This window comes from Ostrinia nubilalis, chromosome 7 (assembly GCF_963855985.1).
Source record: "Ostrinia nubilalis chromosome 7, ilOstNubi1.1, whole genome shotgun sequence".
In the NCBI taxonomy this organism is placed as follows: domain Eukaryota; kingdom Metazoa; phylum Arthropoda; class Insecta; order Lepidoptera; family Crambidae; genus Ostrinia; species Ostrinia nubilalis.
Genome location: NC_087094.1, coordinates 772,235 through 792,880, shown reverse-complemented (window position 1 = coordinate 792,880; position 20,646 = coordinate 772,235). Strand labels below are relative to the sequence as shown.

Genomic DNA, 20,646 nt, shown 5'->3' with positions numbered 1-20,646 from the left:
CATTTCTTCCGTAGGTAAACAAAAGAAAACAATAACAAAAGCAAACCCAACAAAATACGGAAGGTAAAAACGCGTATAATGGTCGGTGTGCTAATTACCATCGTATTTCTACTGTCCACTTAATAAACTCATTTAAATCGCACATTCGCTGGCAAACATTGTAAACGCGACAATTCAGACCAATCGGTTTTAATTTGTAATCCGGCCCGGAGATTAAACGGCGACCGGTAAATACGATCGCCGGATTAAAAGTTAACGGTTCATTTAACCGGCTCCCTAACGGAACAGATTATTTTAATGCAGCTAAATAAGTTAAAATTGATTTTAAACATTTTAAAACTAATTATTGGGCGCTCGGATGTCCGCGTACGGGATTTTATTGGTAGATGATAACTGACTTGGTTAACGAATAATGTCTACTTTGTAATAAATATTTGCTTAACTTTTCATGAAATAAATTATGTTCTTTTACATTTTATGCCACAGCAGCAATACCATACCGTATAACGTAACAAAAAAAATTACACTAATGTGCAAATTGTGCAATGTTAAACTAAGCCTGAAGGGTATGTTTAAACTACATACATGTAACGTATTTTCATGAGCGCACTCATATATTAAACGCAAATAGATGATGATAACACATTTATTATTATGATAGAGTTTGGGCAACCGATATTTATTGTAACAGCGCCAGGTTATATGGGATCCAAAACCTGTGTAGGTGGGTCCTATTTGCTCACTGAAAAACTGAAAACCCAATCCTATTTGCTTTTATCCTCGTGGCAAAAGATACCGTTAGAATTTAGAACGACTAACTCGGTAATGTTTGGACAACCAAGGGCTTTCCTTTTAGGAAAAATTGTTTTACATGAAGCAATTGACCGCTGAGCATCAAAAGGGCAGCCCAAAACAGTCGTTCAAAAACCGAAAACACATATTAAAACGTGTTGAAATCTTAAGGGTCGCGGCGGCCCGGCGGAAGGGTTCCGCAGGGATCGAAAATATCGCCGAAGCATTAGCATATGAATTCAGAGAGTGTAATAAAGGTATAATATGCAAATACCAGCTCTATGTTGGGCGTTGTAAAACGTGCTCACAATTTTGTTATGATTATCGTGTTGTAGCATAAATCCAGTGTTAGTGGTTTTTATTAGCGCCAAGGGTAATGTTGTCTGGTTGTTTCGCTTGTCGCGGATAGTTTTCCAAAGGCTAAATTGTAAAATTCTTGCTGTTTATTGGACATTTGCCAAACAGCGGAGTGTCAGATGGGGTCTATCACCATTTACTATCTAATAGGTGGTTTGACATCATTATCAGCAACGCCTTCGTAGATGGGACACAGTGGTTCATAAAGGGTCGAATTGTAGCGCTCTCAAAGAATTTGGGTTTAATTTTCAGTTGACACAAGGAGTGCCAGAGTTTCTTACCGAGTTGAGAAAATAAAGTCTCTGCATGATTATGTGGCAAACCTCGGGCAGCGTCAACTACCGCCCCCCGATAGAGTGATAGAGTATCCTTTGTTAGTTCGTCAACAGAAAATAAATGTATCCGCGCTGCGTCGTAAATTTGTTAGCGGTGCGTCAGTTGGGTATTGTCCCATACATCATTAGGCGTCAGTTATGTTTTATGAGCGTGGCCGACGCCGGCCAATTTCACGGACGAATGCCCCGCGTATATCCGCCACCGGACCGGGCGCGGTGTGACCAGGATCCAGCGATTTGGTAGGAAACTCCTGGTGCATTCAATTTTTTTAATATGTTAATTTGGACCACAAACATCTTCACAATGTGTATTCCTACAACTATGTAGTTTTATAGATAGTGCTTATCATGAATCCAACATCGTTGGTCACAATTTTAAAATTACGTGTTTAATGGGACGGATCCTGTCTAGGCATCCGGCGCACACTCTAGTTCTACTCGTTCTAATACTATTAAAATTGGTTTATGAAACCGCGGAGAAGCCGAAATATTAGCGGTCCCTGTCTCATACAATATCTATACTATATGGCACGCCCTGCAAAACAGTAGAGTATTACAACTGTTACAAGGTGCCACAGTGTTCATCTGCCATCAGCTTTACAAAAAGAAAAGTCAATTCTAACTGAAACTCTCCTTATTTCTTATCCTTCCACAAAACTCAGGACAAAATTGGACGCGACTAACTAGCAAATACCTACTTGATCTCAGAATCTCCATCCCTCATGTCTCTATAAATCCCAAAACCCTGGCGACCCCAACCCTGACCGGGTCGTTTATACCAAGTTGCCGTCTAACGTCGAGTGGCGTCTGAAAGCGTCCTAATTTGCCCGTATATGCATATCCGACCGGCTCAAAAACTGCCCGTGGCGGCCGCTGGCAGTTAGTCTGCGTGCAGTTGCAGCGTTGTTGAACTATCTCAAAATGTTACAGTAAATAAATTTTAAATGGCAACAAATTTTAAGAGACGATACATTTACTTATGTATCCTTAGAGACGGCAAAATAGTCTTTCAGCTATGAATCAGAAATAAAATCGCAACAAATAGGTAGGTACTTAGTCTGTCTCAAATACATTCCACTCAAAAATAAAAAATCGATAAAAATACATTGATACTACTGGTTTTTTAAATAAAATTAGTTTACTATCTAACATTATTATTACCTACTAGCTTAGCTTTTGCCCGCAGCTTCACCCGCATGAAATTTATTTTGTCACAGATCGTCATTAATTATAACCTATATGTTATTCTGGATTATTAAACAATAATACTGTTAAGTTTCATCAAAATCCGTTCAATAGTTTTTGTGTGAAAGAGTAACAAACATCTAGACATCCATACAAACTTTCGCATTTATAATATTAGTAAGAAGTAAGATAAAAACCCAGCTGATAGTTGAACTTCCACCAAACTTCCGCTGACAAGTCCCTGAAAATCCTTTCAGTAATAAGGAAAACGTCTCCGTGACCAGTCGCCAGTCAAAGTGGTTCACCCAAGTTAGCGGGAATCAGCAATCATCTAACCGGCAACTTGCTTCGTTTGCATTTTTATTACCCCCACTTTATCGACAGCTTCGGAATCGGACCCCTGTCCCAAAGTGTAATTAAAAAGAAACTTAGTAATTTTACGGAGTCCGAATGTTATGAAAGGAAGTTTTCTTGTCTATTTAACATTTTGAATTAAAATGTTTGATGAATTATTAATACGAAAGATAAAAATAAGTAGGTACCTATTTCTTGTTTGAATAAAACATTGTGAAACTGAAAAGTAGGTAAGTACTTGCCGGCGAAAAGACGAAAGTTTGTGACAAATTGAAAGACAGCTTAAAAACAACTTCTCCCTAATCATGTACTTATTAGCCCAACCAAATGCCAAGAAAAATACTTTACAAGATAATAATATGATTTGAATTTGAATGAATTCATTCGGTTCAATCGCTACTAATATTAATAAATTGCAGCACTGGCCCATTTATTGTCCCGAAGCAGTGGTAGGGTTAATATTGGGACGTGTAAAAATGCTTTTTAAAAGCCTATTTGCAAAAATAAATGAATTTTATGAATTTTTAACCTAAACCACTGAACCTTTAAAATTTGACAGAGAGATAGTTTCAGTCTTGAGAAAGGACATCTAAAGGATAGTTTTTATCCCGGGTTTTGAAACGGACGCGCGCGATAAAGTTTTTCTGTGACAGAAAAAAAATCACGCGGGTGAAGCCGAGGGTAAAAGCTAGTTTACTATATTATTTTCTACCACTAAAAAGCTCATGTGATTACCTACAAAAAGACGGTGTTTAGGCTAAAGGGCAAGAAAGCAAGGTAAATCTAAGTTTAATTTCCCGTAAACAAGTTCCGTACGCAGACAAATGGTGCGCCTCGCGGTAATCATGACTAATGCGCGCGCGCCTGCCGCCGTTAGCTCCGGGATTTATCAGCTATCACTGCTACAGCTTAACTAGCTTGTTAGTGTTTTGGTCGGGTAATGCAGTGAAGATTGATTCCTAGTATTCGATCAATCGATATTGTTTTGAAAAATGTCCCGGTTTGTTACTTCGTCCATAAGTTTCCTTTGATATTTTAAGTAGAGAGAGACTACAACTCGGTATGTTCTTCAACCCGGCCGGGCCCGGTTTCATTCGTCGCTAACCCAGGCCCGGTGGGTTCCTAAAAGGGCGCCGGGATTCGCAATCTCTAATTTTAAGTCCTAGAGACTATCTAGTAAAAGCACGCACGATTTTGTCAAGACAAAACTAGGGTCTCTGGTCACTGCTCACACGAAAGCGTGAAAACTAAATCCCCAAACAGATTACAGAAACAAATTAATTATGGCTGCATTTATAAAAGTATGGCAATATCATTCACCAAAGAACTTATGGTCAAAAATCTTATATAAAAATTATTATTTACCTAACTACTTTTTGTTAAACCTTCATGTAGCTCTACCAAACCGTTGAAATAAATTTTCAATAATCCACTCCAAAAACAAACACTCATCCTCACCGTGTAAGGATATGCACTCCGAACGCATTAGACCTCTCAGACGAACTTGCCCCGCCCGGGACAGAACCCGCGTCTCGAGAGCATGCTAATGTCCGCCACGGGGTTTGGATCTATTAGGTGCCGATTTGAGAACTTATGTATGTAGGTAGAGGTGTGGTCAGCAGGTTGGGGCGAAGCGTAAGTAAATGACAAAAGCTCTCATCGAATTTAACTGCAATTTCAGTCCTAAAAATTATTTAAAAAATGCAGTATTCTATATATATAAAAGAAAGTCGTGTTAGTTACCTACTCCACTTATAACTCAAGAACGGCTGAACCGATTTAGCTGAAAATTGTCAGGGAGGTAGTTTAGAGCCAGGAGAAGGACATAGGATACTTTTTATCCCGTTCGAAATAAAAAAAAGTCTGCTTATTTATTGCCATTAAGGCGGAACAAAGTTCGCCGGGTCAGCTAGTTTAACATATAATAAGATCAAGGGATGAATCCGTCGGATTAGCAAGCTGAAGTGGCAATAGGCAGGGCACAGAACTGACGACCGATGGGGCAGCAAGGTTCTAGAGTGGAGGCCGCGTACCGAAAAATCCAGCGTGGGACGTCAACCCACAAGGTGGACCGACGACATCATAAAGTTAGCAGGAAGGCGCTGGACGCAGGCCGCTACCAATCGATCAACATGGTTTGGGGGAGGCCTATGTTCAGCATTGGACGTCCTATGGCTGAAATGATGATGATGAAGATAAACGGATAGTAATTTGCTACAGCGCTTCAAAAATCATGATCATTTATTTAAGACATCGATTATAGGATTACGATTCAGGAGTAACGAAACTCCCCACAAGCAGGGTAATCTGAACTCGACCTTCCATTGTGCCGCCTCTAATCAACTTCTAACGAGATCGTTTGATATAGGCGAACAACGATATTACGAGTATATATACTGGTAGTAGATTCGAATACAATCAAAACTTACACAAACAAAGCAAGTAAACTAAAATAACAGGCACAATAAACTTGCAATGAATAGATCCTCAAAATTAAATCGTAAACTACTAGTCACTTCCCATATACCTATATTATAATGTTAGGCAATTGAATGTGACACAAACAAACGTATTAGAATGACAAAACTAGTTAGTTTTACCTGTGATTGTACTTCCTAGTATTCATGTAAAATGGCCAAGAAATCGATAAAAGATTTTATTTGCCGGTAAGTAATTGTAGATACTTTAAAACCGCAAAGAAATTCTTAAGGAACCTCGTTACCTGAACGTATCAAACGTTACTTACAAATCCTTAGAGTCAAGTATGGCCAATTTAATAGTGAAGGCACGGAGTAGAGGCAACGATAAAAATGCGAAATCCTCTTGAAACGAATGGAATTGCGTATTGGGGCTCAGACAGGGTGTAATCTGCCTGCCTACGGACCCCAAACGCTCCCGAGAGTTCCGCGCAGCGAGCACTCTGCACTTACTGCCAAAGAGCAAGCGATACTGTGCGCTTTGACAGAGGAGACTGCATCGTTGCACTTAGTTTCAGAACGTAGTTACGTACCTAACAGCACCTAACAGCCTACAGTCTAACATCAGAGCCATGTTAAACCTACTTCAAGCCTTAGCCTTTTGGAGAAAGAACGCGGCTTATAGGTACCAGAGGAGACCAAGAAGATAAATAGTTTTGATAAAGGGCTAGGTTTAGGCCAAAGTTTATAATTTAATCTTATACTATGCTTTTGATAAATGAAACCGTAAATTAAGCTACTTTCATTAGCAAAATAGCGAATGGAAAACATCGTCCTTTTTGGGGATATTCAACAGTGAAAAATTATACAAAAGCCAAATCAATTGAGAAAACATTGAAATCTTACAAAGATCATGTAGATTCAGAAATCGATGCAACTGCACATCTGAATGTGCTGACGCCGCCTGCTCTTTGCCGGTGCATGGAATCGCGCCAGAACTAAATGAAATTGAAATTAGCTTTCTCTCCCTAGAGCCATTCGCGGAATTTTCCAAAAATAAAAGCGTATTATATTTTAAAATACGATTTCAGTCGCGCTAGTGGAGGGGGAAACTTAACACTGACTTGAGAGATTCAAGCACGATCTCAAAGGAAGTGTCGGCTCATTAATTGGAGTTTAATTGACTGCTGTTAATTTAGGAAGAAATATTAAGATCAACTATTCATTTGGACTAGGTTCTTGTAGATTAGTGAGCGACTTGTGATATTTTCGAAACTGCATCATCAAAATTACTTATACAGTCGCGTTACCGAAGTAATAAAATACTTAATTGCTAACTACATAAGCCTAGGCGCAGACCACCGACTTTTAGTCGGCCGATAGTTGGGCCCGATTTAAATTGTAAAGTGTAATGTGCGCACTTCCATTATTAAACATGCCAATACTGATTAACTGGCCAACTAAACTATCCGCCGACAAAAAGTTGATGGTCTGCGTCTAGGCTAAGTGTTAGATCCAAAGCACACAGGGACGTCATGTTGCTTTGCGACGCCTCGGCGCCACGCAGTCTGGCCTTGCGACCACCGAGACGAGGCGGGCAAGGGTGAATGTGTTGCGACGTCGGAGCGCAGCGTATCGTGTGCTTTGGCTTTTAAACATTTATAGGTACCATGTGGTTGATAGTAACCACAGCACGTAGATTAAGGCAGAAATAACTTTAAATAAAAAGACTCACCTGTACAATAATCTCCATCTTCAAAACCACTCACTCAAACACGTAAAAAGTCCCTACAATCCCTATTATCTACGAGAATAAGTTACACTACACAAACACTGCACACACCATGCAAACACGACTGCCCACATAAATAATAATATTAGAAACGATTATTAATTATTTTATAACAACGAAATAAAATTTCGCGTCGCGTCAACTCAATGGCAGCGAGCCCAGCGAGCCAGTGACCAGTGACATTTTCTTTTTTTTTATCTTGTTGTTTCACGTCAACGACAACAACATTTTGACGTAGGTAATTGTAGAATTCTAAATGACGTCATGTCTTTGCCATATGTAAATGTCCAAAAGGAGTGGGTTTCAAAAATGGAATCACTCGAGTCAACATCTCAACCCGTTTTGAGCAAGTTTTAAAATATCGAATAATTTAGTAGGCTTATTTCTAAATCTTACTTAGTACAGACTCATGGAACCACCACCTTACGCATGTAAAACCTCTTAAAATCTATTTATTTTAAATTATGTAAAGTATCACAATGCTCCCACAGACTAACGAAGAGTACATACATCGTTCGTCGCTCAAAATTCATGAATGCGTGAAGCAGTCGCGACGGTTTGAATCGGAGGCTGTGAGTGTAGCCGGTCTCTTGTTCGACTCAAATACATATTTGATGAGCCAGTGGGAACTGCTTAAACTGCTGTAATAACTGTTAATTTAAATTAATACAAAAATGACTCAATTTTTAATGCCCACAGAAACAATTTGAGATCAAAAATGCCTAGTGCATACACAGCATGAAATATAACACTCGGCTAGCGTAATCTTTTTTTTTTAAAAAAGAGAATCAGCGCTACGTGTTGAGAATGCATTTACTCCAATTAGCAACAACTCAAAAACAGATATAAAATAATTCCGGCCACACGTTGGGCACCAATAAATTCATTGGCGCCCAACACGTTGGAGCTGCAAAATCCAGCAAACGAGCGCCTAACCTAACCTCATCGGAATATTTCGCGCCCAATAAAATACGCGTTGTAAAGGCTTACCGGAACATGTTTGCGTTCGAATACGCGCCGCTCAAAATTCAGAGCCGCGCATACGTGATGAGCGCGGTGGGAACCGAAACGTGGCGCTCGCAAATGGGAATTATTTACTGCGATTAACGCTTTTAAACTTACATTATTCGGGGAAAAGAACAACATTTCATGGAAGAACGAGGCGGTAATTTTGTAGAGCCTAATCAAAAGCGTTAAACGTTCCTGTTTTGAATAATAAATAAACTTATTTATTTTGTCTCATTTTTGCAGGTTAAAAACATTTTCTTGCGAGTGAATAAACTTTATACTCGTTTTAAAATTTTCTGTCAAGGCTTATTATAGCGACTATTGAAAATAATCAAGATAGCGTCACCCAAGGGATTTCGCTTTATCAATATTGTTTGCTTGTATCGTATTTCGCTAATAAGAATTTCTTTTAGTAATACAATTTAATTTTCACAAAGAAACAAAAGCAAATACAATTTTCGTATCAAAGAATCGGGCGATGGTCTTTCTTGGGCGCAATTTTGAGACTTGGGCGGCGTGCGTCGGTGCCGCACGAGCGCACAAAAAGCCGCCCGCCCAAACACACCGTCTGTGTACGCGCAGCAAAGAGTGCGGACGATGAATAGTGTGGACGCGGTATTTAAGTATCATACAACAATTCTGCATTGTACCTACTATATACCTGTGGTACTACTGAGCAGTTTTGTACATCAACGCCTACGGTTACACCAAGTTCTTAGTTGTAAGGATACAACATTCAAATTACTGCAAACCTCCAGGCGATCCTGGCCTCCTATTAAAAATTAAGTAAAATTACTTGCCATTTACGTTCTCGGTGGTTCACGGCCAGTACTAATAGTAGACAAACAAAAATGTAAATTTTTGAATGGGCGTTCAACAAGGTAGCCAAGTTACCTACCAGTTTAACTTACCCACTAACTTCATTGTAATACTTACCTACCTATTTACGAAAAATAAACAGAGCGTTATAAAGATCAATAAATAAATTAGTACCTACCTGTTAGGTTTAAATGCCATATCCTCAATCTCGTGGCTCCCCCGCTCTGCCAATACAAGTCATGAGGTAAATTAGTTACATTTAACTGTATTCCGCGCACGCCGTTGTTTTTCCGCTCGCGTGGCGCTGCCCAAATAGGACGGCTAAAGTATCAGAGGCCACCTTTGGCGAACGGCGGCTAATGTGGTACATGAATGTACTCGAGGGTAAAAATGGCTTTCAACTTGAATCGCGAATTACTTCAATAAATAAGACCACATTCAAAATTGTACGTTATTTATTTTATACACTAAATATGTTACATGTGTATCAAACCGATATCCAAGCAAGGGATGTTCTCATTAGTTGCACAAGTTCTTGAAATGTTCAAGAATATTCTACTACGGCGATGCCTATCAATTCACAAACATATTTGATGTTGGCGCCCAACGTGTTGTTTTAGATGAATATTTGAAAAATATCAAACCGTGTTGAGATTTTTTTGTGTAACAAATGCTTTACTCTCTCAGTTTTGTAGTTATTAAGTTTTGCCAATCTATGAGTTGGGATAATATGTATTTGAGTATAGACTTGCAAGACCCGAATCGACCAAACTTTTATCCGAGATAACTCCTGGTATAACAGACACATTGAAAGTTTCAGTATGGGAAATATGACAAAACTGACGATTTATTGTGAGATTAATATTTACTCTTGTTTAACCTAACCCATCCTAAATCGATGAAGTAACGTTTACGTTAGGAAATACATAAAAAACCATCTTTATCTGAAATTAAATCATTTATTTGATAACAAATAATAACAAAATATACACAGCGCAGATTGAGGTTCTAGTTTACAATAGTTACATTATGTAAATGTAAAAATAAATAATATTTTATCCTTTAAACATAGTATAATAATATTCACTACATAACAAATATTAATATCTAAAGGCATTATGTACAAGCTACATACTAGCTTATTATGATGTAAGTCTCGGTGTTTTCTACAGTAAAACAGTGTAGTATATTCCATTGAAAAAAGTAAGAATGTGTGTTAAAAAAGATTCAAAGTAATGATACTTGTATGATATCAATAGATGACTATTGATACGTATAAACCTATGACGTAGGAAACGTGACGTAGGAAAAAATATAGATGCTATTATTATTGGTCAATTGCTAGTGAAAATCCTTCGACAACAAAATAATATTATGTGAAACAACGTTTGAATGAGTCAAAAAGCTACATCCAATTAATTTAAAGTTGAGTAGCTTATTTTATCTAAATTTTACTAGAATCGCGCCATCTATCGCCGTCAATCGGAACTAACGGCAGCGCCATCTATCGGTCACTGTCGCTTCGACTTTCTATCCTTCAGCAGGCTCGCGATGAAGAACTCCCCAGCCCTATACGAGGACCGAACTAAGGGCCCACTAGCTGTGTAGAGGAAGCCGAGCTCATTGCCTCGGTCCTCCCACTGCTTGAACTTGGCGGGAGTGACGTACTCGAAGACTTTGAGGTGGCGTTTCGTAGGCTGCATGTACTGGCCTAGGGTCACGCAATCCACGCCTGCTGAACGGAGATCTGTAATGAAAGCACATAAATTCATTTATGTATTGGCTACTGCACTTGTCAATATTTACGAAGTGTCGTGAGTCTGTAACACGACTCGACGTGGCACGACGTTACGCAATGCGACTAATCTAAGAAAGAAAGAAAGAAAGATACATTTATTACAATGGACATCACACAAATACAGGCAATTACATAGACATGACAGTGGCACATAATAATAAAAGAAGAAAAAATAAAAACAAGATCTACTCGCAGGTTGCTACCATTTGCAGATAATACCGACAGGTAAGTAAAACCGTTCGTTTCGCGATCGCTAATGTTCATAACACGACCATATTGGTGCGAGTAAGCACAAAACTAAGCACAAATCAGTTTTTGTGCAGATAGTGAAGAACACAAATCAGGGAATGTTTATACCATAAAAAGTAGAATTTATTTGTTTATGATTTAGTGTTGGGATGTTACCTTTCATAGTTTGTTCAACTTGTTGGTCCGTCTCGCCCAGTCCCAGCATTATTGACGACTTCGTCACGAGGTCTGGGTTGATTTCCTTCGCCGTTTCTAACACTTTCAACGTCTGGCGGTAACTGGAATTATGAAATTACAATGATATTTTATTGAAACGATTCTGAAACGTCATGTGGTAAAAATCAGAACTAATAATGCAGTATTGATAGTAGCGCACTCCTGTAATGGCACAGTTTGGAGTTGTCCAACGTGGCAAAAATTTAAACTAATAACCCAGTATGACAGTAATTAGTAGCGCCCTCCTGTCAATGTCATAGCTGGGACGGTTCAGTGTTGGGAAAGTATACTATCTGATTAGGGCACTGTAGCGGTAGCGAGGCTATGTCCAGCAGTGGACTCATAGAATCCTACTAATATCTTACTAATATTATAAATGCGAAAGTTTGAATGTCTGGATGTTTGTTGCTCTTTCACGCAAAAACTACTGAATGGATTTTGATGAAACTTTACAGTATTATTGTTTATAACCCAGAATAACATATAGGCTATAATTTATGACGATCTGTGACAAACTAAATTTCACGCGGGTGAAGCCGCGGGCAAAAGCTAGTCTAATAATAAAGTACAATTTTACTACATTATGCCCCTATATGAGGCACTTGGGAGCTCGTCCAGTACCAAACAAACACATACCCAGCTCTAGGGTCCCGTACAAAGGGCGTGAGTCGCTCGACAGTCTCGATGTTATGCGCGAACACGTCCAGGCCGCACAGCGCGATCCTCTCGATGCTCTCACGGTTGCCTCGGAAGTCTGGCACCAGGCATTCCACTAGGATCTCGCTGTTTCTGGAAATGCATTAAAATCATTCTTTAGTGTCCATGAGGAAACCCCCCTCTAATTTACCAGAGATAAATGGAGTATTTGGCCTACACTCCCCAGGTGGGTTGGGAAAAATTTAATGCTGAAAAATATACTTGTGCAGTACTTCCTATTCATTTATGCCATCTAAATACACATATTTAAAAAACTAGCGGCCGCCCGCGACTTCGTACGCGTGCATCCCGTTTTACCCTCTTCATCTAACTTAAGCGGTTTAGATTTTTTCATACAAATGTTTTTTCCCGCTAACTCCCGTTCCCGTGGGAATTTTGCAATATCCTGTTGTAACTAAGCTTTAAATTTACTAAGATACCTGCATGCCAAATTGACCTCTCTACAGATTTATTATAAAGTATACATAGACAGATGTTACTTACTGTCTCTTGATTTCTTTTACAGTTTCAGCGAAATGTGACGAGCCTCCGTCTGGTAGATCTGCAAAGAAATATGAGTTGTTTTAGTCACTTTCATTCGGTGATTTCTCATAGTCTTCACGAACTCACATGGTCAGGTCATAGCAGATTTGAATAGACTAGTTTTTGAAATAACGACGTAGAAACGTCCAACTGTCATATCTTTATAGATTTGAGTCTCTGACAGTTTTGTAGCAAGAAATTGAAAATTTCAACAATGTTACTGGGTCTGATCAAAATAGTGGTGTAACGAATATCTATTTTGTGCCAGATCCAGTACAGTTTCTGCCAGAAACTGCTCCGATAACAGTCCAAAGTTCACAGCTGAAACAACCTGTATGCAGCACTAGTGTTGTGTCACTGACCGTCTCTATCCACGGAGGTTAGCACGATGTACCCGAGTCCCCACTGGTGGATGGCAAGCGCCGTGTTTCGCGGCTCGTCTACATCCAGCGGCGGCGGCGCTCGAGACGTCTTCACCGAGCAGAACATGCACCCTCGAGTACAAGTGTCGCCCATAAGCTGGGGACAACAATATGAGATGCCAATGAGGGCTGTCGCATTTGCACTCACCAGGCGGGCTAAGGCTGGTTTTAGTGCTTGTTCACGTAGGCACGCGCGGGCGCGGGAAACGTCGCGAGCTCGTGTACACATTGACGACCAGGCGTTCGCGCGAGTGTGACGTACTATCGTTTCTAGCGACAAGTTCAAACTGGTTGATGAACTTACCTGACTGACGTCGCGAGTGAACCGCGCGCGCCGCCGCTAGTTTGACATGAACACACACAAACATCTTCACGCGTCGAAATTACCGCGAGCGCTCCGCGCGCGCCAGTCGCTAGCTTGCCCGCTAGTTAGACCGCACGTGCGTTTCGTACGTGAACACTTGGAATCACTACATACATATGTTTGATATTTCGTCACCGCGCCCGCCACCGCGCCCGCGAGTCAACGTGAACAAGCACGCTGACCGTCAGCGCTGATAGCCGAATTGTATGAAGCGTCGGCGCCGAGCGGTCAGCGTCACTCAGGAACGTTCCTTTCAATTACATACATATTGATCTGTCAGCGCCGACGATCAGCGTGCGGTCAGCGCGACTCTAAAACCAGCCTAAGATGCGCGCCGTGATAAATCTTACCGATTTTAGACGACAAATGTATGGGCTTATCGCGTAAAACGGATAAAATGGCGCGATAAACGCTTATCGCGGCGCGAATCCTAGGCTTACAGGATGGCACTATAGAGTAAGGTACTGTCACTCAGTGATGCCAACTGTTAAGTATAGCGATAGCGATTCATCATCCTTATCAGGTCATGTGGTCTCCACTGCAAAAACATCTTCCTCGCTAATGTGCCACAGGCAAGAAATGTTGATCTTGGCTAGACAGGTTGTGGAGGCCAGAGGTGCAATTGTGCAAAGCAATCGTAGTCATTTAACAGATCAAAATGTACGCTAACTATATTCTGTCAAACGCCTTACAGATGTTATCTGCATATAACAGATTTTATTGCACCTCTGATGTTCATGTGTTTGACCGATGATGAAAGCATGTCTATTAACAGTGGTAGTCAATTCTCTTGTATAAAATAAAGTTCTGAATCCAATAGTGTCCTATATTCAAGTAAGCAGATAACAATGCAAGAAATAATATTATTTTCAGGTCATCCAATGCTATTATCTATCTGCATATATTAATAACAAATATTTGTTAATAGACTAGGTCAGATGTCATTTATTTGGCTTTATTAACAAAATAAACATTCCTGTTTAAATTATTGACAATTTATATTGTACAAAGTGACAGACAGAACCAACAATGTGCACACTAGTAGAACAAAATATAACATAGGATAGGATTTATTAATTAAGTTTTCAATAATTTGGCACAGCATGGATTAAATACCTGGCACACACTGGCTCAGTACAAATCCTAGCATTAGAAATTAAATTCTGAAATATATGTTACCATAATAGTAGCTGTGGAAGTGCCATGTTTGCCCCCACTCCAGCATTCTCCTATGTTCGGACATCGAGCCTCTTCACATACTGTGCTTAACTTCAAAGTCCGGAGCTGTTGCTTTAGTTCACTGAACTTTGAACCTAGAACACAGAAGTCATTGTATTAGAAAGACAATGAGAAACCCTGGTATTTTAAAAACATATGGCCATTTATGGAAAGTAAACAATCATTATTACATCAGCTCATTAACGAGATAAGCAGCTATTATCTTTGCACGTCAACAAGCACGGAAATAAGTTCAAAAGTAATAATGAAACAAATCAAGTTTACAATAATTTACGATACTAATGACATAATATCGATTTGACATTTTTAACAAAGCTTTACACTTATTTTTTTCTCATATTTTTGAAATATAAATAAAATAAAAAAGGTATTTGAGCACTTTATCAGAAATTGATAGAAAACACTCAGAAATATTTATCAAAATATGCCATACCATGAGTAGAAATCAGCATTTATCGCAAATCAGCTGTAATGGCAAGGCCAAGAAACAACACTATGGCTTCTGTAAACAATATAATAAAGAAAATACGGTACAAACCTGTAGGAATCGTCGTCTTCAGCCATGGGGGAAGACGAAGACGCTCTTGCTCCCCCTTTTCTCTTTTAAGTTTCCCTTCATATTCCTCCCAATTTTTCGGTCTGTCTTCTGACACAAATTCTGCTAAGCTGGGTCCTTCCTTAAGTTTTTCTCTGATGGCGTCAAGTTTACTTGATGTATGCTTACATCTTTGAAGCTATAAATTGAGAAATAAATTACATTATCATTTAAAAGTCATTAAAACAAAGAATTATTGATTCAGAATCAAAAGGTTATGAACTTTACTTACGTCACATTTTTTAACCATAAAACAATATCTGGCGTTGTTTCGGAGCATAATTATCGTTTATTACACCGTGCTTACGAATGGAAATCCACAAAAGATGTGAAAACACAACAAATTTTAAAATTAAGTCTTGTTTTTATCGTAACATCGCAATGAAGCTTTGTTTGTTTTTAGTTAACTAATTTTCTCTATTCAACGCTGGTGTTTCCAAATGTATTGAGATTTCTTTATAAAACAGTGGTGAATTTCGACTGTATAAAAATTTGTACCACAATGGAACAAGATTTCAACATCACAATGACAGGCAGTAATTGTCACTGTCAATAGCCTAAAGGGAATGATTCTTGTTTAACTGACCGATTCTCACAATAATAATTTTTTATTCCAAAAAAAGTTGAAGCTAATCAGCGTGCTTGTTTTGTTGATGGCTCAACCAACAACTCTCATTGCGTGATCTATAAGTATATCTTTTTCAAATATTTTCATCCAAGGGCCCCGAACAACACAGCAAATGTTCGTGAAGCGTTTGAGAAAAAGTAGCTTTCTGTCTGCTTTACACAAAGATGCACTTGCATTCCGTTTACGTTACAGCTTCGTTTGTTGAACTAGCCCAAGAATCTATAGGTGTACCAGAATCTCATGGCAAACAAAAATATTGGAAAAGTGTGTTTTTCATATGGCCATTGTCTATGGCTTTACTGTCACCTGTCAAAGTAAATCAAGACATCTGTCAGCCGCTGCAGAAATTTTGTAATCCCTTCATGCCTATTTGTTATTAAACAGTACTGTACCGTTATTCGAAGCCTTTATAATGAGAGTAGTGTCTGTCTTTTCCTGTTTGAGTACTAGTTTTGACGTATAATCTGCCCACGTGACTTCCGCTCCGGTCCCCCACCGCCTAAGCACGCCTCAATTAACGACACTAGCGCCACCAACGGTAGCTCGAAACTAGGTTTCGATATTCTCGCCATTGGTGTTTTAGTTCCCGTTCGAGACGGTCGTAGAATTAGCTCCGCTAGTTCGCGACCCATCTCACAGGTACTAGTCGTGACGTGATTCAGGTAATATTACCATCATAATGTAAGTACTTCTAAATTATTATGTACTGGCTGAAAACTTATAAAAATTACTGTGATTACTTATTTCGCAGTGTAATTTATTTTTACAACGGTGTTACCGTTCGGGGGTAGATTGCATTCAATCTAACTCAGTGTAATTTTAAATAATTATCTTTCTTCTCTAGTAATACTTGTACCTAACCTTTTCTTCTTAGCAATGTTCGTACCTGACGGCGTGTTCCGTTAGATGTGTTTTAAAACTAACATTCCTTTTTAGCAATGTTTGTGCCTAACGGTTTTCGTTAGATGTGTTTTAAAACTAATATTCCTTTTTAGCAATGTTCATTCCTAACGGTATAACACTCCTTTTTAGCTGTGTTTGTTCCTAAGGGTTTTCCGTTAGATGTCTTTATTTTCAAAAGGAAAGAGGAAATATTATGTCCACGTGCAGAAGAGGAGCAAGAGTTGGCGTAGAGGTCAAATCAAAGGATGGTGTGGTGTAATGTGATAGTCGCAAGATGTGATTGCTTGCTACAATAAGCTGTAAGTACCAACTTACCAATACCATTTCAGACATACGAATTCCATCGGACGGATTGTGTTGATTTATAAATCAACAAAATAAATAAACGGTAAAACCTTTATCAATATGCATCCGGGGAAAGTATGAAAACTTCCACTAGGTAGGGTAGCGTACCGACGTACCTATTCTACCGCCATTATGGGAGTCTAACGCATGGCTTATAACCCAAGAGTGAAGTGTGCAGTTTGTCCTATTAGGATACGGTACGTAGGTATGATAATACCTTTGTGGTTTTCTTAAACTATGATTTCAGGAAAACGCTATGCTGTTACTGTGTAGATAAACAGTGAGTCTGTGTAATAAACGGTGAAGGATGAACATCGTCTATTCAGACTGATACGCAGTTTATTTGATGCTAGCGGCGTCTGGAAAATTTTTCGGCAGCAATACGATCGCAACTCTGCTCCGCAGATCGATCTGAGATTTCGCCTTATGCTAAATACCTACAGTGGAAAACTCAAACTGGCTACTCGGCAAGCTAGATGGCAGTGTAACCAAAACGCAGCAGCATAATCCTGTAGCGAGGGTAAGTTCTCTTGGAGCAAACAGGGAAAAACCAGGAGCCAGAACCTTTTCTCCCTCATCCCACCGGGATAGGAGAAAACTCAAACACTCAAGGAGTCTCATATTGAGCCAGGCAACGCCGCTCATTTTTATTTACGACGAGAGGTCTTAGGGCATCGCTCTAAACCCTCATGTCATCCCTCATCCCACTGGGATAGGAGATTACCCAAAGAGAACCGGACTCAAATCATTACATTTAGAGCCGAGCAACCTCGCTCATTTTTATTTACGTCGAGAGGTCTTAGGGCATCGCTCTAAACCCTCATGTTATCCCTCATCCCACTGGGATAGGAGATTACCCAAAGAGAACCGGACTCAAATCACTACATTTCGAGCCGAGCAACCTCGCTCATTTTTATTTACGTCGAGAGATCTTAGGGGATGCCCTAGCCCTTAGAGCGATGGCTCTAAACTCTCATGTTATCCCTCATCCCTCTGGGATAGGAGATTACCCAAGGAGAATCGGACTCAGATCATTACATTTCGAGCCAAGCAACCTCGCTCGTTTGTATTTGCGGTTCAAAGACATGAGGGCATCGTCCTAAACTAAATCCTCATAATTTTGAAGAGTTATAGAACCCAAACGCCTTATTCCACGGCAAACGAAAATAAGTAAAGTTGCCGGGTAGACATGAGGGCTTCGCCCTAAATCCGCATAACTATAAAAGGTTCTGAAATTCTATTTTGCACGGCAAAATTAAAGTGATGTTGCCGGGAGGACATGAGGGCATCGCCCCAAATCTTCATAATTTTCAAGGGTTATGGAACCCTAATTAAAATGCTTTATTTCATGACAAAAGTAAGCTATTTAAGACCTGCCATGGGTAAAAGGTGGAGACAGAGATCATGAGATTACGCAAAAATGACTCGATTCGTGTCAGTTTGGCTTATTTCATTACTGCCGAGATGATACGAGGGCATCGCCCTAAACTTTCAGAATCTTGAAGGATGTTAATTAATCGGGGCCGCAGCTATGCGCTCTGAATTTTTGGTACCGAACAGTTAACGCCTGGAGAAATTAAATAAACTTAAGCCTTTATGCAGCCTCTGCATAGTAAAGTTACAACTATTGACCTGATAGTCTTTTAAATAAGGTTATACATCCATAGACGCTTGGCGGGTACCACAAAGTACTGAATAGTAAAATAAGTATTTTTCTGCCTATACATACCTATAGTACACCGACAGACTCATGCAAATGTTCTGACGGCAATTGATTCGCACAGAAAGAGTCGCGACATTCGCGCCCTTACCTATTGGACGACTTCATTCTGGGGTAACTCAGGACCCATCCTTGCTTCGGGGTCAGATATAACCCATGCCCCTATTGTAATAAAAGCATACAAGTCTGGATAATAAACACAATGAAGTCGGTCCTTACCTATATAAAATAAATAAACAAAATAATAACAGTCTTACAAACTAGTAACAGTAAAAGGTGAACTCCATAAATACAAAATGGTCTAACCGAGTCTCGGTTACCAAAAACATGCAGATCAAGTCACGTAACGTTACAAATCCTAAAGCATTGGCTATTTTCATGTTATAACACTACAATTCATGATTTGCGTGAGGCAAAGAGCATTTTAACCGCCAACTTGAGGCGCTCATGGCACCCAATACCAAGTACTTATGATCCACAATAACCAAAAGTATGAAGCTTACTGAGCTTAAAACAAATTGGACACGCTGCATGGTAACGCATTTCGCAATTGAATTTCACTGTACAACGAAAACAGTGACTTTAGTAAACCGTACTTACTAAATATATATTAAACCGCGCAGGTTTACCTACTACAATTTGTTATTTTCTCATTTACACAAGCCATTACATTCGTTGGAGAAAAGATTGCATACCAAAAGTCACACAAGTCTTCAGTCTCTTAACTGAACTTTCCGTGTGCCCCATTATAGTGTCAATGACTACGTCTTGTCTACTTAATTTAAGTAAATAAATATAATTTATTATTAATGTCATATGACACCATGTCATATTGTTAATTCGACCTTTTGTGCACCTCTGTGGTTCAAAAAAAATTGTCGTATGAATATGAACGACTTTTACGAGGAGTTAAAGGGAATAAATCAAAACCTTCAGTCCAAGAAAGTAATTTAACTCTGTTTTTTCCAATTATCACTGTGACCTTAGGGTCACACAGAAGTACATAAACATGGTTGGAATTAATTTTGGATAATGTGCCGCACTCTTAAGCTCTTTGCTTGGGGCCGAAAGTCCTTCGCCTACCTACATAGTACAATTTACAAAATTCGTATTTGATGTGATTTAAATCCATCAATTATTATACTGTAACGAAGGTAGTCACAAGCAAAATGTTGTGGCACACACAACTGTTTACGAGTTAACTTGTTTTAAGTACAACAGCCTCGTGAAATATTCTAATATATACCTACCCGACTCGCTAGGTCAATAAAGTAATTTATCTCTGCTGACTATTGTCACAAAAATTAGTACTTACCTACCTACTGGCAACTTAGGTATGTACACTTCAATGAATCATGAGTGACATTGGCGATGATATAAAACTTAGTGTTACACAAACATCATTACATAAATATTTTTACATAAATATTATTACATCGTGCAAATGAGCGATCGTCCAACGGCATTCAGGGTGATGAAAATAAATCATTCGAAATTAAATCCGATGCCCACCCTAAGGGCCTTGATGAAACCTGATAAGGTTTAGATCGGCTACGAAACTATCATTTAATTCTAGCTGTGCTTGCGACTTCGTTTGCATAACTTTTCCCGCTTTCGCAACATTCTTATTGATGCTCCGCTACTATTGGTGGTAGAATGATGTTATAGAATTCGTGGTTAAAGGACTCCAACACAAAGATAGTTTTTGTGTTGATGCAAACAAACTCTTGTTCAGCCCTATAACATTATTATCATAATTGTAATTACAATAATACATAATTACATAATATTAAGATTGCTCTGAATTAAGCTGGTTGACTAACCGTCAATAAGCTGATCTAGCTGACAAGTTATCACCGTTAGCCCTAA

General features: G+C 39.2%; 1 protein-coding gene across 1 annotated transcript; it reads right to left on the bottom strand.

Moving 5' to 3' along the window:
- Positions 1-9,998: 9,998 nt before the first annotated feature.
- LOC135073525 (lipoyl synthase, mitochondrial) lies at positions 9,999-15,680 on the bottom strand. The gene is made up of 8 exons (XM_063967710.1): positions 15,414-15,680; positions 15,125-15,320; positions 14,527-14,660; positions 12,924-13,080; positions 12,523-12,580; positions 11,959-12,111; positions 11,263-11,384; positions 9,999-10,806 (listed from the first exon to the last, which is right to left on the bottom strand). The coding sequence occupies exons 1-8, from the start codon at positions 15,459-15,461 to the stop codon at positions 10,571-10,573; spliced, it is 1,104 nt and encodes a 367-aa protein (XP_063823780.1). The 5' UTR covers positions 15,462-15,680; the 3' UTR covers positions 9,999-10,570.
- Positions 15,681-20,646: the final 4,966 nt, after the last annotated feature.